Raw genomic sequence first — 24,539 nt, 5'->3', positions numbered from 1 at the left:
GTGCCCACACTATGGTAGGCTGGGTGGGGCGGGGGCAGCAACTCACCTGTGGTTTACAGGTGGGCGGATGTCACAGCCCTGACCCATCTAGATCCGACAGAGAAGCTGTGTGGGAGCTGCAGGTCGCGGACCTGAGCTGCGTGCCTCGGGGCTGGGGCCCGGCGTGGGGAGGCTCTGTGTAAGGAAGAAGGACGGCTCCCCTACGAGGTGATGCTGAAGAGGAGACCCCCAGCTGCCTGAGGAGCTCCATGTTCTAATGTCGCAGAGGAAGGGTCTTCCTGAGAGGACCTGCATTGCCAAGGATGGTATTTCCTAGACCCCTGGCCACCATGAGGGACCCCTGGCCAACGAGTGTGAAAGCAGGCGACGCTGGCCATTTCTGCATCAGGTGGTAAGCGGTCAGGTCTCGTCCACTGCCAGCCACTGACAGGATGCCCTGGAGAGCCACGGTACAAAAAGGTACACAGGGACCTGGAGGAGAGCCACCTGCCCCTCGGGCGCAGGCGGGTCAGTTTGAGCATGGACAGGAAGTGAATCTATGGCATGTCCAATGCACCTCTTAGGAAAGATGGCCTGGGAGATTTCTAATCTGCGCTTTTCTCTGGGCACTGACAGCTCTTCCTGGATCTAGGAAGCCTCTCTGGGGGTCAGGGCTGTGGGGGACGCTCTGTGCGCATGGCCTCTAGTTACTTGGGTGGATCTTGTGAGGCCACCAGCCTGTGACGAGGAGGGCCACAGGGCATCAGGACCCTGTGGGTCAGCAGTGCAGGCTCCTGCAGCCTCCCTGTCTGCCTCTTCCTCTGTCCACACACAGCGCAGCCCACCTGGCCCCTCACCCTGGGCGGGGCAGCTGGACGCCCACACTGCACCCTCTTCATCCAGGCCTGAGGTGTTTCTCTCCAGCTCTGCAGGGGCAGCCGCCTCTCTCCTGAGCGGGTGCCTGGGGAGGCTGGACTCTCCCTCTGGGGACCAGGCTGGTTTCCCCCAGGCAGTGCCAGCCCTGTGGGTGGCGCTGGCCTGTTTATAGCCCTGAGCCTTCTCTGGGCAGTGGGCTTCCCCCACACTTCCTCTCACCCTCCCACCCTTGTTTCCCCTCCACCCTGGCTTCCTCCTCGTCCACACCGCCTTCTCTCCCTTCCCTGCTATGTGGGGTGCCAGCATTTAGATAATTTCTAACTTTGGGGCACATTTGTAAATGAAAATAAAGAGAAGAGTCGACGTCCAGCACCGCGTGGGGTGTCCTGGTGAGTCTCCCAGTGGCGCGGGCAGACCCTGGACAGCAGTCTCGGGGTCGTCTGGTGCTGCTATGGATAGCCATGGGGTCCCCAGGATGAGCGCCTGCCCCCAGCCCCAGGCCCATTTCTGAAAGCCTGTGCTGAGTCAGTCTCCGTTGTGCCCGGGGACATCTGCTGGGCCCACGTTTGTGTTGAATGCAAATCAGAGCCCAGGTTTTGCAATGGACTCTGAGCAGTCCCCTGATTTATTCTACTTTGTACAAGGTACACCTGCTCTGCTCTCCTGCTTGGGGACCACCCTATTAGATGGTCAGTTAATGGGCACTTGTTCAACTTAAGCACTAGCCTGGACCTGGAGTAAGGAATCTGGCCGACTGGCCTTTGGAGATTCCCCTCACCCCCCGCACTTGCGGGCACCAGCCTCAGCGAGGGTGTGCCTAGAACACGCCTGTACCCCCACCTCTGTCCTGCGTCTCTGTGGCTTCCCGGGCACAGAACAGCACTTACCAAACCCTTCTGTGCGGGTATTTATCAATGGCTGCACTGGCTCTCTTACTCACTCCTGACGATCCTCTCTGTAGGACTATCCGCCCCCAGGAGTGGGATGCTGAGGGCGCAGGGGCTGAGCAGGACCCCTTTCCTGTTCATGGCACACTTCGTCGGCTGTGTTGGACCCTCAGTGCTGCGTGGGATGTTTATAAGTGAAAGATTAGAAGAGCAGGGAGGTCTGATTTCAGAGGAGATGGACGCACAGTCCACTCCGACTGCTTCCAGCCCTGGGCCTCTCCTTCTCAGCGCAGCTTCAGGACCTGGCTGCTCAGAGGGTCCAGGCTCAGCCCAGCCCAGCCCAGGTGGGCACTGAAGTGCGTAGGACCCCCTGGGGCCATTCCAGCACACGGGTGGGTGGAGATCCAGCTTGTCCTCTGGGCCCCAGCAGGAGCGCCTCCTCCTCCCATGGACAGCATGTCTGACCCCAGCCCTCGCGGCCTTTCTCCATAGGTAGAATCAGCTCTCCCGTTGCCCGACCCCTGATGCCCCACCCCCAGTTTTCCTCGGGACTCCTGCAGCCTTGTCCCAGATCTTCTGAGTACGTGTGATGTGGGCTTCAGGGCCGTGCGGCCAATACGAAGCCAGATCTCCTCCAGAGGTGGCCCTTTCCGTCATCGTCACTCTGAGATGTTGCCAGCAAAGCCGAGATGTAAGTTGGCTGATCTAAATGTCAGAGCCTCGAGCGAAACCTCAGAATCGACCTGTGCCCTTCCTGGGGTTGTGGGGTTGCCCTCTGCGTTGGTGAGATAGACGGGTCCAAGCGCGAGCAACAGCGGGTACATCGGAAGCTGCTTCACTCCTGTGCTACGTGCAGACACAGCCAGCCACAAGCCAAACTGTCATTTACCCACATAAAGCCCTTCAGTGCCCACCTCCTGGACAGTCCTGGTGCCTCGCCACGGTGACCAGGGCACTGCGGGAGCTGCTCCTCAGGACCACCCTGCTCCCACCTCTTCCCAGCCCACCCCCCATGCTCCTCTAGAGCCAGGCGGCCTCTTTGGCCCCGCGGATCCACCCGGCTCCTTCCTGTGGAGGGTACTGCTGCTCATGCTGGTCACTCTGCCCTGTGATTCCATCCCCTCTTCCCCGCGGTCACCCAGCCTCAGTGTGGAAGCTCACCCGCTGGGAAGCCATCTGCGGCCCTCCTCCCGAGGGCCTCACACCCTCTCCTTTGCTCACAGGGCACTCGGGCGCCTCCCTGTCACAGCACACATCACAGTTTGGAAAGCTCCCGGGGCCCTGCCTGGGCCTTGTCTCCACTGAGGATGAGTGGGCATTTTTGGGGATGAATCTTCTGATTTGGGCCTTTTTGAGCCTTTCAGGTGATCATTTGGGGTTTAGACCAGAGGTGATCTTAGACGTGTCTCTCCTGAACCGCCTACGTCCTGCAAGATAAAACCCTCCAGAATGACAAGTTTCCGACCCACAGTATGAGCTCTGAAATGTCCACGGAGAGTCTGTCAGCCAGCCACAGGCCAGCAGAGATGGTTTGGAGTTATCCTCTCTGAACAGTCACCAAACCCTTCCACCTTTGGTCAAAGGCTCTGCAGAAGCTCATCCTGCTAAGCGTTTTGCTCCCACCTAGGACATGAGGGACAGTCGAGGGTGGAACATGCCACGAGAGGACTTCTTTGCGTGTGCAGCGAAGCTCATGGGAATGAGCTTTAAGACAGGCACCTCACGAGCAGAGCTCAAGGGTCCACAGCGGAAACTGACTGTACTCGGTTTCTCTAGGTACAGCCTAGAGAACACGCACTGTCTCCTACGGCTTGGAACAGGATCGCAGCTAGAAGAGGCTGCATTGGGTAGGAGGGATGAGTCTCAGAAGGCTCCTTTAATGGCTGCGAAAGAACTCAGCCCACGTCAGCAATTCAGAAGCCACCCGGCAGGGACACTTAAGAGGGCATGGATTCTGGGTTGCAGAAATGCTCAAGAGGTCACCGCCCTTTTGGAGTTCAAAGACACCTGCCTTTTGACCGGCCCAACGGTGGAAACAAGGTCAATATCAAGGATCTGAGGTGTGCTATGCCATGATATCTCTCTATATTAGTGACACACACACACACACACAGTAAATAAATACTAAATAAATACTGAGATCCAGTTCAGTAATTCAATTCACCATCCACAGCATGGCAGATACTTGTGCAGAGAATTCTGCTCCTCCCAAGTGTCTACACAGCCCCAGTGGCTACTCAGACAGACCTATGGGGACTCCCTGCATTGAGATCTGTGTACATGTACCGGCTATAATCTCACATATAGTTTCCCCACTGAACTGGCATTAAGGTTCTTAGATTTCTTGGATGATCACTAGGTTCACGAACCTGACATTTTGGACGATGCGGAGAATTAAATGCTCAGGAACTGTTGCTAAATAAAGTTACGGCAGGCAGTTATAATGCTCATCATTTGTATTGTGTTCCCCAAACATCCAGGCTCATTAGAAAGATTCCTATTCATCATCCTCCCCTTGGAGAGCCACGCGGAGGAGAGTGGCTGACTAATTGAGTCTGTAAGCCGTTTGTCACTGAGTACGACTCAGGCGTGATTTTCCTCTCCTCCTTCCTTAAGACGGGGTATTAACACACTTTCCATCTCTGCCCATTTGATGGATGAGACCTTGTGTTCCAGTATTTAGTCCACGTGTCCTCGAGGGAGTGGTGGGCAGCATTTTCCCGTGGTCCCCAGTCATTCTTATCTCTCTTTCAGGGAACTCTTTAGGACATTTCCCTATGCTAACAAACAGGCTCAGCTCACTCTACCAAGATAGCTCCATATTGATCTCTAAAGCCTTAGCTGTGCGACTCGACGACAGGTGTGCGAGGATGTGGTTCCCTCAGGCAGTGAGGATGAGAGAGATGGCTGGGGAAGGGACTCAGGAGAAGAGCTCTGGGGTTGACTCTTCTCTGTACTTAAAGTCACTGACAGTACGTAGATGATCGTGGGCGTGGGACGTCACATTAGGGAACTCGCACATGTCTGCCTACCCCAGGTACACAGATCACCTTTAACGTATGGAGTAAACCTTTAAAAAGTCACCTTGCTCACTAGCTTGGGTGTGGGAGGGAAGTGACAGGCAAGCCAGGAGCTGGGTTCCGCTGTCTTTAGGGATCAGGTGACAGGAGGGAGCTTGGACAAGCGGTAACCAGGTCCCTGGGAACCCCATGTCCCCTTCACAGGCAACTCAAAACCCCCAGCTCTCTGCTGACTGGAGGGACAGGTCTGAGGGTGGCTTTTACCAGGGAGCTGTCACCTGGTAACTGGAGGAAGGAAGGGGGAGGGAGGGAGGAAGGGAGGGAGGAGGGAGGAGGGAGGAGGGAGGGAGGAGGGAGGGAGGGAAAAGGGAGGAGGGAGGGAGGGAGGGAAAAGGGAGGGAGGAGGGAAGGAGGGAGGAGGGAGGAGGAAGGGAGGGAGGGAAAAGGGAGGAGGGAGGGAGGAAGGGAGGAGGGAGGGAGGAAGGGAGGAGGGAGGGAGGGAGGGAAAAGGGAGGCAGGAGGGAAGGAGGGAAAGGGAGGGAGGAGGGAAGGAGGGAAATGGAGGGAGGAGGGAGGGAAAAGGGAGGGAGAGGAAGGGAGGAAGAAGGGAGGGAGGGAGGAAGGGAGGGAGGGAAAAGGGAGGGAGAAGGAAGGGAGGGAGAAGGGAGGGAGGGAGAAGAGAGGGAGGGAGGGAGGGAGGGGGAAAGGGAAGGGAAGTTGAAGAGAAGGGAACCACACTGTTCTCTTGGTGGCGCGTGGGGCACTGTGGAGATGGACCTTCCTGAATGTAGGAAGCCTGGCCGTCCCTCTATGCCCTTCCTCTTACAAACACAGAGGGGACCCCTCACAGGCCGGGACAGGCTACGGGGCCAAGGTGGGGACCAAATGCTGTTTCAAAAGACCTTTTTGCATATGATTTAAACCTCCTTCCTGGAAGTACTGCCGCATCCCTAGTGCTGCACAGAAGAGCCTTCCGAGGGACAACGGGTCCCCTTGCTGACAAAGCCGTTAGCCTGGACTTCTGTCTAGGGAGCATGCAGCGGCTCCTTCCAACCAGAGACACGCCGTGGTGGTCTCTGACACACGTGGTCGGGGTCTCTGACCCAGCTTCATGCTGTGTGGCAACAGGTGACAAACCCCAGGACACACAGAGGGTTTCCTCCACCCACTGAGCTGTTGGGTGTTTGTGACATTACACAAGGACTTAACCTTTGCAAGCTGTGTGTTCTGGAAGGCCTCCAGAGGATTTCCAATGGAGCTGGGCATGGCAGAGATTACAACTCTCATTACCACCAGGATCATGGGGCCACTCGGGCTCAGGGACAGCCCTCAGCCCTGGGCAGAGGAGCTATCAGTTGAGCTCAGAAGAACTGAAAGCAAAACCGAACACCAGCGTAGTCTGCGTGGCCTACTCCTCAGGGCCAAGGCCCGCCTCATGAAACCCAGGGGCTGCAGGAGGTGAGGGGTATCAGATGGGAAGGTCCCGTGGACACCGCATCATGGCCCCAAGTCCACTTAACGGAACACTGGGCCTGCAGGATGTGAACAGAACAAAGCCCCCTGGTCTAACACGCTTGGGAGATACTGTGAGTGAGTGAGTCATTGTCTGCCGGACGTCTAGGGACAGCACGAGGGCACTCTGCTGTTAAGTGTATCATTCCTTACAGGCAGCTTACCTACGCCTGCAGGAAACAGTTGCTTTGTTTCAAATTTCCTTCGATTCTCAGACCTTTTTCCCACCATGGCTGTCTCTGGGGAAGGAGATCTTATATGGCTAAGAAAATCTGATCACATCTTCTCCAAAGGATTAATCTCCAGAAAACTTTTGGAAGGAATCTGGTTTTGCAATTTCATAATAAAAAACTTCAAAAAGTTAAAATCGGCATACTACAGTAATACAGCCACCTCGCTGTTTATATCAGCTCATTTCACAGTAGCTAGACTGTGGAACCAGTCCAGGTGTCCCTCAGTAGATGAATGGATAAAGAAATGTGGTATATATACTCAACGGAATATTACTCAGCTTTAAAGAAGAGTGAAATTATGGCTTTTGCCAATAAATGGTTAGAGCTGGAGAATATCATGCTAAGTGAAATAAGCCAGTCCCACAAAACCAAAGTCTGAACGCTTTCTCTAATGGGTGGATGCTAATTCACAATAAGGCGGGGGTCACTAGGGAAGAATAGTGCTACCTTAGGTTAGGCAGAGGGACGTGACAGAAGGGCACAGGCAGGTGTCACCTTGGGGATTCTCTAAGTACCCCTGTGGCTGGCCTTTCTCTGTGGCCCGGCTATCTCGCAGCTCTGTGTGGAGCCCTGGATTGCGCAGGAGGCTGACCTCCCAGGTTTCCTGGGCAGCACATGGACTCAGGCCAGCCGCCCAGTCTCTCTGGGCCTTGGTTCCTGAGGAATAACGTGGAAATGATAGGAGGACGCTCCTCACAGGGCTGGAGTTAGAACCAAGCAGAATTAATGTAATTACTGTCAGTTAGAATTAATGTACCTGCAAGAGCGGCACAGGGCGAGCCCAGAGAAAAAGCTAGCCATTGTGTGTAGTAATATCCTCATTATTGGCATTGATCACACTCCACTATTTTTTTAAACACTGAGATGGACACTCTTTTATGGCATTATAACCCAATTAAAAACCATGGTGCATAACTTCCCAAGCCCCTTATAAATTTAACTTTCATTACGTATAATTTGCTTGGAAAAATTTTCCCTTAAATAAATAGATGTGTATTGAACTCACATGCTCTTGTTTATGAATCTTTGACTTGAACTTTTAGTTCTGAGAATCAAACTGGTAGTAACTGAAAAGCCACGTACTATGTTTTTAGTTGGTTTCGACCAAAGATACTGACGAGGGTGCCAATCCTGCCCGGGCTGCAGAATAATTAAGTAATCATCAGAGGTCAACAACACATTTCTTCAGAAGAGCGCTGGGTGTACGACTCAGACATCATGCTTTTATTAGCCTTTATCAGTGACCATCACATAATTTAACTCGGTGAGTGTGTGCTTGGGGGTTGTCAGTTATCAGGTAACAGAATACCATCTCATAAACAGAGGACACTGAGTGAACATTTCTCCAAACAGACGTGATACTTGTGAATCCATTGCTGAAACTGTGTCCCAGCATTTCTGTCCTGTCTTAAGTAATGTCATCTCAGAGTCTGGATCTTGAAGCAACCAGGACATTAAGACATTTAAGAGTCACCGCTGTTCCTCTGTCTTTGGAACTGCCATCGAGGGCAACTGACCTGTGATTTTAGAGGGATGCCAACAGCGGTCACTGGGAGACTGACCACTGGAAATGCACAAAGGGAAAGGTTGAGGACAGAGGGCTGGACGTGTGCAGCATGCCGCTGCTGTCCCAGAGGGAGCTGAGACGGGAGTAAGACTGGGTGTCCAAGAGAGGGGGCAGTTCAGTATCTTGTGGTGTATTGACCACTGTGAATCCTCGGTGGCTGCTCACAACAGTTGTCTGGAGAATGCGCATGAAGTTGGGGAATGTGGACTGTCTGTCAAGTGACTTCAGCCATCGGTGAACAGCACTGCGGCATTTTAGATCAGCGTGAGGGTGCCCTTGAGGGTGGGCACAGACTAGAAGGGCACACTCACACCTACCTTACAGAGCAGTGCTAATCTCCGGGCAGGGGTAGGGCGATTTTAACATGTGGATGTGTGTCTGCGGTTTTCCAACTTCCTATAATGGTCCCACTTGTTAGTAGGTAAGACATGGACACAGTCACTCAGTGAGCCCTTGAGGGAGCCAGGGCTTGTTCAAGGCACACAGTGCAGGTGACTTTCTATCCCTCACCACAGCCTCGTGAAGCACAATGACTCACTCCCATTTTGCAGAGGTTGAGCCTGAGCTCAGAAAGCCCATGTCTAAGGTCAGCCTGCTGGGGGTAGGCACCTCTGAGATCCTACTCACGCAAAGCTGGTTCCTCAGTCCATGATTTCAACTGCACTGAAACTATGAACTTACACTTTGTATTCATGTTGCACATAGAGATCCAGGCCACAAAGAAGTTGCACATGGCGCAGTGCAGACTTGCTCCTCGTGCCAGCTGACTCAGAGCCTTTGGGGAGTGGACGCTGTATAAAATGTAAACGGCTAGCCGGAGACTAAGAGTGCTCTCTATTTTGCTTAGAAGATGGAGACTACAGTCCTCTTGCTTGAACCAATCCACTAATGGGTGTAGAGTTCCAAAAATCAAATAAACCTGCTCTGAGAATAAAGTATCACTGCTATTTGGCTTCACTACTCACAGACACATAGGGCCAAAGCCATTTCCCCCACTGAGCACGGTCAATGCACTGCTCCCTGTGCCTGGCGTCCAAAACCTGAAGGCAGTTCCACTTCTAGATCATTAGAGATAGAAATGAACTGGAGGCCAAGTGGAGGCTCTCAGCTAACAGCTCCAGAGCTTCCCTTGGCAAGGAACTCGGGGAATCAGGGTTGCTCTGTGGTGCTCGCTGGCTTCCAGGGCCAAGAGCTTCCTCCTGCAGGAGGGTGGCACCGTCGCCCTCCTGCCTTTGCAGGCCACAGGTGCCACATGGAAGGAGCTCCGAGTCACAGAACATGCCTCTCCACCTCAGCACCACGGACAGTGGCTGGGCAGCTCTGTGGAGGTGTGGGAGGGACACCCTGCACTGTAGGGCACTCAGGAGCATTGCTGGCCTCTACCACTAACACTAGCAGCACTGCCCTGAGTTGGCAAATGTCTAGACCCCAAATGTCTCCAGGGGTTTCCATAGGACTCCTGGGAGAACTGCCCCCCCCCAACTGGAGAGGCATGGATCACGGCTCATTCCCAAACCTGGCTTACCGCGTCCTTTTGCAAAGGGCTCCACAGTCCGCAGTCAGAATAGGCAGCTGCGTCTGCCACTGGAGCTTATCCTTCTGGCTGTGGTGGACTGGGCCAGGAGGACACACTGACCGCGTGGGCCCATGGTATTCTGTCTTCTCAGAAAATACATCTATGACCCAGGAACCACGTCACATGTACTTGGGCCCTGGAGCAAGATGAGAGGGGCTCCAGGGAATGAAAGCCGGGTCCTTCCTCTACTTCTAAAGACAGCAGAAACACAGATCCTGGAAGGAAGGGAATCTGGGCACGCCGAGAACGAGGCAAGCCGGTCAAAACAGCACATCCCAGAGCAAAGCCAGGGCAGCTGCCTGCCGACGCACGGTGCCGTGAAAACTGGGGATTTCCCTGACTGGTTCCCTGGGGTTCCTCTGTCCCCTTCATACGTGCACCACGTGGCCTAGCTTCAGTGTGCATCTGTGTCCGACCCTCTCCTGATTCGCGATGAGGGTGTGTAACACCTGCCAATCAACAGGTGGCCCTCCCCACCTCTGACGAGCAAGGAGGATGGGTCCTGGGCCAAGAGATGCAGGTTCTAAGTCCTGCTCCATGACCCATGCACAGGCTCCTCAGAGTCCCAACCCTCCTCTGAATCATGCTAGGTAACGATGGAGAGAGACCTGGGGTTCCCTCGAGCCACGGGCTCCCTGGTCGACTGCAGCACATTCAATTGCCTTAAGGGTGATGGTCAAGGCTGAAACTAGAGTCCCTTAAACTGGGCTCGAGTCAGGAGAGCTATAAATGACCAAATGACTAAAACCCTGCTTTGTAGGATTCTGGGGGGATTAAATAACAGAACATAGCGTAGGGGAAGTGTTTATCAGGGAGCTAGATATGCACTGAGCACTCGGGAACTCCGTGTGGAAGTACCCAAAGCACCACACCTGCTCCTTAAACGCACGTGAAAGAACGTTAGGCCTGCTGTCTGACCTGCTACCACATGGTCATTCTATGCAGCCCCAATCTAAAGTTATTTCCCCAATGAGCCAGACCCTCAAATTTCAGAACCCCCCAAACATTCCTTTAGTTCTTCCTTAAAAAAAAGCCAAAATAGAGATACTTGAAAACCCCAAAGCCATATAGTTCATTTCTGTCCTGCTATGACAGAGTGCCTGAGGCTGGTAATTTATAATGAGCAGAGATGTACTGGCTCACAGTTCTGGACTGGGAAGTCCAGGACGAGGCCATCAGCAGCTGCAGAGGCCCTTCTCGCGGCTTCCTCACGTGGTGGAGACAGGACAGGAGGGCACCAGGGGGGGGTCGCCCTCTCATCACCACCTGTACTCCTGGGGTGAAGGCTCTGCGGCTCAGTCACCTCCGGGAGGTCCCCTCCCAACACCATCACGGAGCCAACCCAACTGTAACTTGAGTGTTGATGGGGACAAGGTTGGGACCTAGCAGGAGCCTGGAAGTCCCCCTGAGGGCTGCATCCTGACAACACTCTGGCACTCAACACCTGGATTCATCATCCTGACCCACACTTGGTTCAACCAGGACATCCACTGTGTCCCCGGCGCCTGCAGGGACACCCAGAGAGAGTGGCAAGCCAAGGACTCACCGTCCACGCAGGAGGGCCGGTTCCTCGTGGTCCCCGCCACCTTCCCGGGCAGACAGGAGCACTTGACGGTCTGAGAGCGCTCCTCGATGCGGTTCTTGTTGCAGCACCTGTGCGCGGCGATCACTTCACAGGTGCCTCCTTCTGGCAAGAGAGGAAGCGGGGCACTGGTTAGAGCAGGCTGTGGCTTGTGTGGCAGCGGGGACAGGGAAATCCCAAGGAGCTCCCCCTCCGCCGACAGCCTGTGCGGGAGAAGACGGGTTCCGGGTGCAGTGAACAGCCCTGGAGGAGCCGCAGTCCCGGGGGGTGTGTGCTGAGCGGCCGCTAAAACCCCGACTTGAGCGCGTTTCGTTTGGGGAGCTTGGGCCTGTGCTGTCTTTGCATTTAGGATTCTCTGGGCTCCTGCGAGTGACAAGCCACTGTCACTTCAGAGATACAGCACTGGGAACGGCCCAGAATCAGCTCCCTCCTGCCACCTGCCCACTCTCAAAGGGACTGACAGCAGCCTCTGGCCAGGAGTCCTTTTCCAAACCCAGACCTCACCCTCGACTGGAGGAAGGCATGCGGGAGAAATGGGAATGTGCCTTACGGGGCCTCCAGCACGCTGCCCCAGGCCACGACTTCCCTCAACTCCCACAGCACCTGCCATCAGCACGTCTCTGCAGAGAGGCCGGCTCCTCCGCCCCCTCACGTAGTCTGTGTCACACCAGGTGGGCACACGGATGGTCTGTGCCCCTGAGTCGCGGTCACTGCTGAGTCACTTCTGAGGCCTCTCTGCCGCTGGGCCTCCTGGACGCACTCTCTTCCCCGTGGCTTAGCTTCTACTTTCCTGCAGCCCCTCAAGACCCTCCAGGCACGTTCTCTGTGTCTCGTCCTAGATGGGCCATTTCTCTGGCTGTGGGGCCCCTGCACTCTAGGGTGGATGGAACGGGGCTTCTTGTACACGAGAGGAAGGCTTAGACCTGCAGGGCTTCCTAGCCAGGGCCAGGGACCAGGCCTGGGTGACCTGGTGCTACTCTAGGGCCACCACCCGAGGCTGTGTGCAGGAGGCCTGGAGAAGAGCAAGGTGGCCGACGGGGAGAAACGGTGGCCGTGGCAAGATGCTGAGCAGGAGGGAAGAAGGCCTGGACCTGGACCACGGGCAGTGCCTCGCTTCTCCAGGACAACACGGGCTTGGGGCGAAGGCGACGAGGCCAGCCACAGACTACACCCAACCCAGACGCCATGGCCACGCTACCTGTTGTCCCATCCAGAGCTACCTCCAGGCCACGAAGTGCCACTAATCCTAAAGCCACCGCTCGGCTAGTACAAGACCACAGCACATTCGTGGCTGAAGGCAGCACCAGGCAGGTGACCACCCCAGGATGTCTCTCGTGTCTTATTTGACTCACACTCACGTGAGCAGTCACAGTGCCACAGCCGCTCCCTCACCTGGGTGGCCACCTGGAGATACATCCTGTGGATGACCCGACGGCCCCTGGGGCCCCGCTGGTCCCTCATAGCGCTGCTGTGGACGAGCCGCCGGAGCAACTCCGTGGATGCCCTGTCCACGGGGGATGAAGTGCTCCCTGGTGCTGTGCAGTGCACCGGGCCCTTGGCCTGGGTTTGTTATAAAGGACCCAGCAACTCCCAGGGCAGGGCTCTGCTGTCATGAGAAGTAGGAGGACCTGCCCAGGGTCACACAGCTGTGGCTCCAGTCTCCGGATCCACAGCTCAGGGCTGTGCGTCTTGCCAGAGCAGCCATTGCTGGTGGACGGAGCCCTTCTGGGGGGGTCTGACTGCTGCTTAGCAGGTTCCCCTGGGCCTGGCCCCATGCTACTGCTTTCCTGTCCCCCCCGGGGACCTGGCCACCTTGCTGGCCTTCATGACGCACCAGGCCCCATCCCTGGGACAGCACCCTGGCAGGTCTCTGGCTCACTCTGTGTCCTCGTCTTTGCTCACGCTTTGTTAGAGGCTCACTTGATGGCTCTGCTTAAAATAAGTCACTGCTGCCACGCGTGACCTCCGTCCCCTCCCCTGCCCCTTCCAGAGCACCTGTGGCTTTGAAGTACAGTATGTGACGTATCTGTGGCCCCCACTGGAATGCAAAGTCCCCAAGGACAGGGCTACGGTCATTTTATGTATAAACACTGTCTGGCATAGATATCACCAGGCTTAGAAGACCTGCTCGCCCACATTCCCTTGATCTTCCAGACCACGTGAAGCTAGAGCTAGGGCACGCTGTCCACGCTTTCTACCAAGGATGCTGACCGGGGCCATGACACAGCCATACACCAAGGATGACAATGACGGCATTCAAGACCCATTCACATGTGCCCCTGGGCCTACAGCACAGAAGACGCACCCTAACCCTTCCACTTCGTCTGTGCTCACGAGAGCCCAGTGAGATCGGAGCACTCCGTTTCTCAGAAAGGCTACTGAGATGGAGAGTAACTTTTGGATGTAGGAAGCACCCACAGGGCCCCCGACCCCATGGACAGAGTCTTCCCTCACACCATCCTGGCAAACAGGCCGCCATTTCTCCAAAGAGGGCAGGGGGCTCAATGACTGCAAATCCACGAGTGGTGCACCTTCGTGGAGCCTGTGCATCCAGCCCAAGACCAAGGCTCCCCTTCCTGGGGCTCAGGGATGGTGCAGTGGCACACAAGCTGGGGGACGCTGTGCTGAGTAGCAGCCTCCTGCGGGCTCTGTAAGTTGGACCATGGCTTCAGCCCAGTAGCAGGCTCCTGTGGCCTCTGCAAGTCGGACTGTGGCTTCAGCCGAGTAGCAGGCTCCTGTGGCCTCTGCAAGTCGGACTGTGGCTTCAGCCGAGTAGCAGCCTCCTGTGGCCTCTGCAAGTCAGACTATGGCTTCAGTTACACCCGCTGCCTGGGAACATGGAGTCCGAGTCTGGGCTGATCTTGGGGGACCCAGGTGCTCCATTTAGGAGTGCTGGTTGTCCCCTCCTGCCCACTTCTCATTCCCAGGGTTTGCTTCTCCGAGTGACCCACCCTCCAGCGACTGCAGCCATTGGGTCTTTCAATCCACTGGCCACGGCCACTTGTCTTGAGGGGACGCGGGGAGTGTCTGAGACCTTGACCGTGGGAAGCTCACTCACTCTCCAGCCTGGCTCTCAGGTTCTGGGCTGCGGGCTCTGAGGGCCATCTGGGGGCTCAGCTGCCGTCACTGCAGGAAGGAGGTCGCTCCTCTGGCCACTTTAGTTTTAACATTCGGCGTAGTAATCTCCTCTTCAAGGTACTCCTCTGATAGGGGAAGTGAAAACCACTGTACTTACCTGATTACCGCCTCCCGAAAGCTCACAGTAAGTGACAGGTGTGTGATGGATGGTGGACGGCCCATGGGGCAGCATGAAAAATTAATAGGAAACCTGCCACGGGTTTTCGTGTCATCAAACGATAGGACAGAGAAGGGAGGGTGTTTGGGGTGGAGAAGAGTAAAACAAGCTTGTGAAATGCAGTCCCCAAACATTTCTTGGTGGCTTTTTTAAAAAAAATTTCTGTCAAGAGTCCATGTTTACTTTGGCCCACACAAGACACAGTGAGAAGTAGATCAGATTCTATGGGAATACGATCCTGAGTTTCTATTACCTCCACAGAGAAAGAATCCGTCAACGCCACAGATGTGACCGTCAAACCTTAGCCAGTGTCCCCAGCCACCAGACAAGGGGCTGGGAACGGAAATGTTCCCAGACCCGCCCCCAACACCAGGGAGAAGTGAGGATTGTCTTTCTGGAAACTAGAACCTGTCCCTTTTAATCTTTTATTTGCATTTCAAGGCTTACCCAGTCAACTGAACTTTCAGACCTAAATGCCAAGGTCGTTTCAAAATCATAACAATAATATTTGTCATGTAAATGCCTTTTGGACTTCTCCTCAGTGCCAGTGCCAATCCGTTTCTGAATTCCATCTCCATCCAGGTTGAAATGATTTCAAGGTGATCTACGGTGGCTCCAAGCAGAGTCATTTAAGCGCCCGGGAAATGGAGCTTCATGTTTTTGCTTATGGATTATCTGGAAAAATGCCCTCTTCTGGATCTCGCCCAGCACCCGTACATCCAGCAAAGAAGACAGGGGAGGTGACCTATTAACCAATGCCAGGGGATGGGTGCAAAGAGCAATCGGCCTGAACTCTCCCTATGCTACCCAGACAAGAGGGTAAAGTATGGGTGAGAAGTTAGCCTCCGTAACGTGCCCCTTCCTCCTTCCCCTAGAACACGCCCTGCAGTCTCCAGGGACACCTGGTGTCTCACCACCGTCCCCTACTGTCTTCTTCCAGCCTGTGAGAGCTCTGCGGACACCGTCAAGAATTCCCCAAGGGTGGGGCCGCATTCCAAGACTGCCCCACAGCAGCGACGCTCTCTAGTGGGAGAAGCACCCACCATGGCTCCCGGTGATGATCCCGCTTTCCCGGCTCTTGCCTCACTGCCCCGCCCTGCCCCAGGAGTCCCGCGGGCACGGTTCCTTTAATGGGACAGACTCGGATGATGAGTGGTGACGGGAAGGGAAGGACGCGGCTGGGGTGGCCAGCAGGTGGGTGGACCAAGCTGAAGGCTGGTGCACAGGCAGAGTCTGCCCCAGACGAGGAGGAACAGCAGACGCCCACCAACGGGATCCTTCCAGGCTGCAAACTGGGTCGACTGTTGTTGAGAACGGCCCCCGTGGGAAGTCACTAGTGTCTGCTCCTCTTCATCTGCAGGAAGTCTGCCTTCAGTCCTCCTTGGTGCTGATGGGTTCCTGTCCGAGACCAGGCACAGCCAACCATTAGAAATGGTCCCAACTGCGGGTTTCCTGGAGAAGAAGGAGATGGAGGGGACAGAAGTCGCTGTGTGGAGGGGGCTCTGTCAGCGTGAATGGTAAGAGGGCTGTGCGCCTCCTTGGCGTCTCCTCACAGTTCTCCCATGAGGACGTGTATCCTGCACGATTTGGATGTGCCCTGAGGACCAGGGGAGCGGGCTCTCGGTTCCGCCAGCCTGTCCCCAGCACTGATCTGGTCCACACACGCTTGCTGGACCAGCTTCTTCCTCATAGAGTATCTTTCAACCCCGACTCCTGTTCTCTTAGGGAGCCTGACTTCTCTCTTGCAGCATGACCCCTAACTGGAATTGCTGGCTCTTCTCCTGTCCTCCGGGTTGTCTGACTGCTCCATGAAGAAGGCAGGGACCACGTCCTCCGTTCGGCTCCACCTGAGGCCTGGCGTAACACAGGTACCGAGGCCTGTGCTGCGTGACCGAATGAGACGGAGAGAGTCTGGGGTGGAAGGAAGGGAGGGTCAGCAGAAGGGGGAAGGAGGAAGGGACGGAGTGTGGAGGAGAGACAGGGAAGGAAGACGGAAGAGCATGCACCAACCCTGTTCGGGGGACTTTCACTGAACATCCCTCATGTGGTCCTTTTCTAGGACGGACTCAAAGGATCCTTGTGGCTTGTGCAAAGTGACCTTCCAATACCCCTGCAAAAACCAACTTGGAACTTCGCTGAGGGCTGGTCAAAATGCACAAAAGAAAGCGTTTCATTCCAAGTGAAATGACTTGGAAGTGGAATAGCAATCAAGACAAGTCTGGGGGACGTGGGTCCTCATTAGTAGGCGAGACAAGGACGTTGTTTACAGTGAAAGGCGCTTCTGGAAGGAATGAATAAAACATGGATTAAGGAGCGTCAAGACTGTCTGTTCCCATTCTTGCATTTCCATTTGCTGCAAACGGCCCCTTTCCTTACAAGCTGAACTTGTAAGGAGAAAGCGCAGGTTTTGGAGGCTCTGTTTTGCAGGACTTCTTGATGGAGTCCATAAAAATAGCTCTCTTGGAACCCACTGTGGCGGACGTCAGAAATGCACAGTTCGGACTGTATTAAGGGCTCTCCGTTGACCCAGTGGACTGGAAGGACGTTCCTAGTGAATGACTGACAAGAGAGACACTGATGGACCTCTAAGCAACTCTGGAGGAGGGGGGCAGAATGGCTGCTTGATGTGTTTATGCTCAGGATTAAACACCCACCCACCCTCTTCCCAGGCTCCAGGTGTGCAGGAGGCAGCACCCACAGGAAAGGGGACGTCATCCCCTGGACGGCCGTGTCAGAGGAGGAGAACACTGGCCAAGAGCACAGGTTCCAGAGCTGGGCCAGGACCCCAGTGCAGGGCCTGTGTTACTTCTTAATCCCGCACTTCAGGTTTCTCATCTGCGGGATGTGGACGATGGCCTCGCCTTCACAGAGTCATTCTGAAGCTCTGGGTATGCGAGTTAAGTCAGTCCACGCACGGCGATTCTACTAACGCTGGAAACCGCTCAGTTACCAACGCCACTGGGGTCACCTCTGACTAGATCCGAGCCACTGGAGGGAGACCACGCCCGTGTTCCCTCCTCACCAACACACACCACTCCTCACACCTGTAGGCCTACTCTCATCCCAGGCCAGGGTTGGGTGACCGCGCCCAGACCTCCGAATCCCCGACATCAAGGTGCTAAGTAAGTCAATGTCATGGTGGGCTCACCCTCTGGATGGCTCCATAAGTGTTTAAAGAACGAAACGGGTTTGTTCATGGGATCTGTTGACACTGCTGCAGGAATGATCTTCGGTACCTGCTGTACCCACGTGGAAGGGAATGGGACCCGACGATGCCCAGTAGGCTCACAAGAAGAACGTCCAGTTCCTTCATCGCTCTTCAACCCTACAGAACTGTTCCCCTCTCCAGCGAGGCCTAGAGCACCAGGGATGGGACCCTGGTGATGCGGTGGCCATTCAGGGCCTCTGTGCATCTGCAGGTCTGCCTGACAAGGTCTGCTGAAATCAGGCTGTGAATACAACCCAGCCATCCGTCTGGTCTTTGCTCCAAAATATACTGGTCTGATCTATTCTTGCCTTTAAATCACTGAAAATTAAAGCCATCTTAGAAACACCTCGATGTCTAGGAGGGAGCCGTCCAGAGGCTGGGCGGCTGCTGAAACAACTGGAGAGGACTTTCTGCCTTCACGGAGCATTTGCCCCGATGTCCATGCGAGTCCCAGGAAACTGACTGACCACACCTGAGCCCTGCTTCCATGGGCCATGTTCTAAATAAATGCATCACATTCTACTGCTGCGTCTTGGACACGGCAAAATGAGCTCAGGCTCAGAAAAGCAGCCATGTCTACCACTGCTCTCCGGGGCACCATGTGCTCATCCCCAATCTCCCTGGGATCCTCCACCCCAGCAAAATCAAGCTACTCAGTCCAGCTCCCCACAGCGGACCAGGCTCTCCTTCTTCACCACCAGGCTTCCACCAGGCTGGGAACGGCATGAAAACATATTCTACAAAGGAGACAGGCAGCCCTACTTTATATGCACAACTCTTCTGGCTATGTTAATTTTCTTACACTTATGAGAAGCAGTGACAGGAGAGGTTGAATCTATTAATATTGAAATGATATTTCAAATAATCAGCATCGCATGGGCTATTAGCTGTGTGACTTGGGGCAAGCTGGGACCTCAAAGCCCTGCTCCTCGTAAGTAAAGTGCCTAAGTGCAAGAGGTGCCGTGAGCACTGGAGGGTGTGGGTGGACAGCAAGAGCGCCGCAGGTGTGCCGCCGCCGAGAGCCGCGATTCTTGTGAGTACCATGAAGATGAAGCCAATTTCAAAGACTCCAGTGGAGAAGGTGCATCCGATGTGAGTGTTGAGTGGAAGGATAGCATCCTGAGCGCACTCAGCACTCAGCTCTGGGACCCTGCTGTCACTACGTGGAGGGTCCCCTTGCTGTATTTAACCCTTCCCTTAGTTTTGCTCTGTGCCTCCTCCTGGCCTGAGTGGCACACAAGCACAGATGCTTGCCAAGAAGGAAGCTCAATGATAATTACAAGCTTTAAAAAATCATCTTTACGAGAGGTTCTCCTACTATCCATGGTGTCAGTCAGAGGAGGTCAGAGGGCCATTGTGACTGTGCACAAACTCACTTATGAACATATACAAGTCCAGCCAGCCACGTGAAGACGACGCAATGTCTCTGAGTACATCACCTCGGAACCGTACCACTTGGTGACATTTTTTCCTCCACCTAAATGAATCTCATGCCGGGGAACCACACTCCTGACCTGCCTGGCAAAGGTGAGATGAAGACCACGTCTCTGGAGACTGGGGACAGGGGGCTGCAAGGTGCGGCTGCTCCCTGGGAGCCTGCTCAGGTTGGCGGGATGCCCATCTGTGGGGCCTCCGGCCGGCCACAAACTGACCCTGACCACAAGGCCTTCCTGGGGCATCCGTGAGAAAACTACGCGCAAACCCAGCACTGGCGTGCCTCCCATCCTTGGGCGACTTGCTGGCCACCTGCAAGTGCGTCGAGCTGCAATATCTGCACTGAGACTAGTGTTTCGCTATGTCCACCAAAGTCTGCCTCCGAGGGTTTGGTGAGGAAGTGGTCTCCGAGGGGTCAATGGCCGGAGCTCTTCAGGCTCACCAGGTCCTGTGGGGTAGAAGCTAAGAGCACAGTGTTTGAGGCTGACCTGGGAGCCAGCTGACCAGGGGTCAATGCTGTCTCCTCCCTTTGTTGGCTGTTGGTCTCTAGAGAAGCATTTTCACTTTCTACCTTGGTTTCCTCATCTGTGATGGTAGACAGCCCTCGTGAGGCCTAGCGAGGGGGCGGCTGAAGGATGTGTGTGTAGATGCCGGCTGCTGGTACCGTGGCTGCCCTTACTGTTAGGGGTGTTGGCCTCCCAGGCCCCTGGACGCCCCTCCTTGTCCAGGCCTACTGGGGCTTCTAGCCCAGGTGGGAGGGGCGCCATGGATCCATGGCTGGTCCACTGGGTGCTAATGGAATTGACGTGTCACCACTGTGCTGTGAACCAGTTGCCAGGGTGACACCTCTGGGGATCTTTTCCTGCTGCTGCGGCCGCCAGCAGTACTTTCGACCGGAGGTCAGTGAGCTTTTTCTAAAAAGGTCCAGCTCTAAATCTTTTCAGGTCTGTGGGGCTCTGGTCAGGGTGACGGCCAAACTCGGCCATGAGAACAACGCGTCAACAAGTGGGCGGGGCTGTGTGGCAGTAGAGTGTCATGGGTGGAAAATGAAACTAGAATTTCAGGCAACTTCGACGTGTCTTAAGCAGTCCCCCCTCAGAGTTCCTCCAGTGTCTCAAGAAAGTAAAGGCCACTCTTAGCTTTTGGAACCTGGGAACCTGGTGATGAGCCAGATTTCTCCTGCAGCTGACAGTGACCCGATCTCTGCTTTGGATGGCAGCAGCAGAAGTTCTTGCCCCAGAGAACCCTAAACCCACAGCCTCTGTGTGTGATCACAAGGCGCATGTCACAGGACCACAGACCACGGACGAAAGCTCGGTGGTAAGCCAGGGAGACGTGGGGTGCTTCCTGCAGTAATATACGGATTGATCCATCTATCATCATTTTTTATGGTGATGAGGGGAAAGGGGTGCCTGATACCCTGAAGAAGGCTTCTACAACTTCTCCAATAGTAAGCTAAACGAGGACCCCGGTGAGCTGTGTCCAGGGGTCACACCCGGTGAAACAGTCTCAAGTTATCACCTCTCAGGATGCTCTCCATGAGATGGTCAGCTAGGCTGCTGCCTCCGCACGCTCGCTGCGCCCAAGCCAAGAGCCTGCCATCTCCGTATTTTATTGGCCTGGCTGAGAGGCAATAATAAAAGTCTATATTTATTTATATGGTGAGATTGTGCTTCACACCCCTAGCCAGAGAATTCAGAAAGCACACATTTAGGAGGGAGAAGGCAAACAGAAACCCTGATTTGTGTTACACGCTACAGAAGTCATTAGCTGTGACTCAGGTAGAAACTTATTACTGCTCTTTTTGACAGTGATGACAATTTAATAGTATTTGACTCTGCCGAGCGGCAAGCAGCATCCGGAGGCAATGAAGGAGACTGTTTGTCAAGATGATGAACAAGGCGCATTCCTCCTGGCTGCATGGGTGTGATCTGAAGTCTAAGGCCACCGGAAGGCTCTCATCTAGCCACCACGCAGATGCTACGTGGCCCGGGACCATGTGTGCTTAAAGTGAGCTTCCCACACGGGACGCTCCCTGAGCGGGTCGGGGAAATAGGCACGTCCGCAGGAGCTTGTGAGCGACGGGCGAGGGGGACCGCGGGTTGGAGGGCACATGGGAATGACGGGAGACGCCCCGCTTCAGGGAACCTCACGCACACACCGCGCTCCCTTTGCCTTCTGGGGGCAGCCACTGTGAAGCAGGATGGTGGGGCGTTGGGGGCAAGTGTGCCCCCGGGAAGGTGGTGAGAAGGCTTTCAAGGTGTGTCCTGTGTGCCGTCAGTACTCACAGACGTCCCCGTCCTCTGCGTCCCGTGGACCGTGTGTGTGTGCCCACCCTGCCGATGGTCCACTCGTACCGGGGCTGGTTCTGCTGTCTTAGGGGAGTCGGTCGCCTTTCATCTCCTTTCCAGTTCATGAAGTTGGAGAGGTACCCATCTGAAGCCTGTTTCCAAGAGTCGGCACAATGAGGAGACCTGGCCGTGACCACGTGGACAGGCCATGCCCAAGGCTCCATCTTCAGTGACCTGGTGGTTGGGCCAGGTCCATCACACCTTCTCTAGTCCACGAGATAGTTACAAGGTCCAGCGTCTGACCCTAGTGATCCGTGGTGAGATCCAAGTGCAGGTCTATTCTTGGTGAAATACGATTCTCGGCGTCACTGATGAGGGGATCTGTGTCTGGAGCTGGCCCGCATCTTAATGCCACGGTGGGAAACCAAAAGCATGCCTGTGAATGGAGGGACCTACTGCCCGTGCTGCTAGATGCCGCTCTGCCTGAAGCTGGAGGGTGAAGGGCAGTCCCTGGTGCTGTGCTTCCTGATTCAGCTGAAGTAGATTGCTCTCCCTCCATGTGTGACAGTAGCCTCTCGCAGGCACTCAGAAGGGTCTCCTGGGACCCTCACAGCCCTGGGTGGACACCGACTCAGTTCTTATCAGTGGGCAAGAGACAGACCTGCCGCGGCCACCTAAGTCCTGACACAGCTCCTGCCCCTTCCTGTTCACCACTTCTGAAACACAGGCTGGATGGCAGGAGCTGGAGGAGCCATTTCCTGTCAGTGAGAGGAAGGACAGACGGAAAGGATTGCAGAGACTTTACCCTCGGGAGTGACGGGGCCACTGTCCCCAACCTCAGAGGCTCTGCCGTGTAAGAAGAGTCAAGAGCCTCTCAACCTAATCAAACCACCGTGAGTTAATTAATTGCAATCAGGCACGACCGTGATACAGGGGCACAGGTGGGACTTTGACATTGTAAAATATGGAGGTGAAAGCAGTGGATGAAGGGTCTGGCTCCAGAGAGCTGAGATACAGGGAGGAAAGGCCTGGGTTGAAGCAGAACGTAGCAGGTGTCTGGAGAGAGCAGAGGCCTGTCCTGGGGGACTCTGAGGAGCCAGGGACACGGCTCCACTGCCACAGGCCGAGAAGACGTGTCACTCTGGAGGAATCCGACCCTGTGTGATCTGCTCTGGTGATGGATGGGCATTTCTGGGAGGAAGGGCAGCCAGGCCGGTGCCAAGGATGAGACTCTCGATAGACCGCAAGGTGGCCCCAGGTCCAGGCCCAGGGTGACCCTTCTTTTCAAGTGACAGCAGGCTGCGACTTGCTTCCAGCTACCAGAACCCAGTGATGGCGTGGGGTGAACCCCCACAGTCAGACGACGCCCCGGGACGAGGCTGCTGTGCCACCATCCAGGACCACACGGTGCCTCTGCAGCCACAGCTGGTGCCAGCCGGCCCCCACGGACGCTCTGCTGTGGGCACTACAGAACCGTGCCTGAGACTCCAAGAGCCCTGAGTGGCCCCTGGCCAGCAACCAGCAAGACAACAGGAAGTCAGTCCCAGGGTCTCAGGAGAGGAAATCTAACAGCCACCGAAGGACCTGGGAGTGAATATGTCCCCTCTGGGTATGTGACAAGACCACAGCCAGGTGCACCTGCACTGCAGCCCAGAGGGACTCCAGGCAGAGGTCACTCAAGCCATGTCCAGCCTCCACGTGCCAGGGCACGAGGGTATTTCAAGATGCTAGGTCCATGGTGATCCTATTTCAAGATGCTAGGTCCATGGTGATCCACAAGGCAGCAACAATGTAGCTAATATGTAACATGAATGTAACCTAAAATGGTCCCCAAAGTCTGTCATCTTGATACTTGTGAGAGACCCTGGGTTTCACATGCTCCACGTGGCTCTGCTGAGTCTCACGGCACAGACTCGGTTTCTAGGGGCTCTGTGATCCTAGGGTAATCTGGTGGGTTCCTGGCTGGAACCTCAGCTCTGCGTTGTACTACTGGAAGGGACGGGGATGGTTGAATGTGAGCATGCATGAAGCATTTCGCACCAAGCCCACGACTGGTCCTCAGTTCTGTTCCCACGCTGCTACTAATTTTTTGCTATCCATAGCTACAGATTAATGGGACCTTATCATACTGATATGCACAGGGACCTGCAAAAATGGTTGACTATGTTTGAATTTGCTGAGAGCAATTGGGACTGAGAGTCCAGCGGATGCTGAATTCCTCATGCTCTACTGCAGGCAAAGTCCTAGCAACCGCCATATTGATTGCTAGCAACTGATGGTTAAACCCTGAGCTGAACGGACAGCCAATGGGATGGCTGAGCCCCTGCTGTGCTAAGAAATCCCAGATGGCAGAGGTAAGAGATGGCAAGATGTCCAGCCAAGTCTCCTGGGCTCTGCAATCCGCCACACGTGGGTTCCAGTCCCAGCTGTGCAGCCCTGAAGTCGTGCAAGATGGATACGGAGTCTCCACGTCCCTGTTCTATAAAGGGGGTTATAAGACACCTCTCCAGAAGATTCTCTCCTGAAGAGTCAGAGGAGTGATACACATGAACCACCCCCACGAGCTGGTGCAGACGGTGAAACTCGGTTGTCATCGCGTTCGATGTCTCACTCACGCCGAGTGTCCTGAATCAACCAGATCAGCTCTAAAGTGACAATAAATCAAACCTTAACATTTTGATTGCCACCAATATTGATCGACCGTCATTGGAACAATGCAGAGACCATGTAAACAGACGGAGTAACGCGGATGTTAAGTGGGTTAGACAGGATGAGAGAGTTTCCTACTTAGTCGAAAACATGTTAAGTCTAAAATACTAAATCTGCTCCTATACTTAAGTCACAATTAAAGAAGAAGTTACTCTGCTGTGAGACGCCCATAAGAAAATGTCTGTTCTCCCTAGGTTGAGGTCAGGGGGGCGGAAGCATCTGTCCAGGGATGGTCCAGTAGCAGAATGTGGGCACTGAAGTTTGGAGCTCCCCGAAGACACATCCGGGCCCGTCAATGGCCACAGTGAAATGAACTAGAAACGCCAGACAACAGACGTGCGTTTCTACCTCAGCTGACGTTCCCCCTTCA

General features: G+C 54.9%; 1 protein-coding gene across 1 annotated transcript in view; it reads right to left on the bottom strand.

Moving 5' to 3' along the window:
• Positions 1–24,539, bottom strand: part of LOC308638683 (chemokine-like protein TAFA-1) — a gene marked incomplete at its 5' end in the record, with an annotated part of 409,287 nt that overhangs the window by 73,675 nt on the left and 311,073 nt on the right. Inside the window, one exon of the mRNA XM_081276338.1 lies at positions 11,197–11,337. Coding sequence (XP_081132464.1) covers positions 11,197–11,337 — 141 coding nt within the window. The remainder of the gene's footprint in view (positions 1–11,196; positions 11,338–24,539) is intronic.

Source organism: Spermophilus citellus, assembly GCF_964194105.1.
Source record: "Spermophilus citellus genome assembly, chromosome: 19".
Lineage (NCBI taxonomy): Eukaryota > Metazoa > Chordata > Mammalia > Rodentia > Sciuridae > Spermophilus > Spermophilus citellus.
This window is presented reverse-complemented; position numbering and strand designations above follow the sequence as displayed.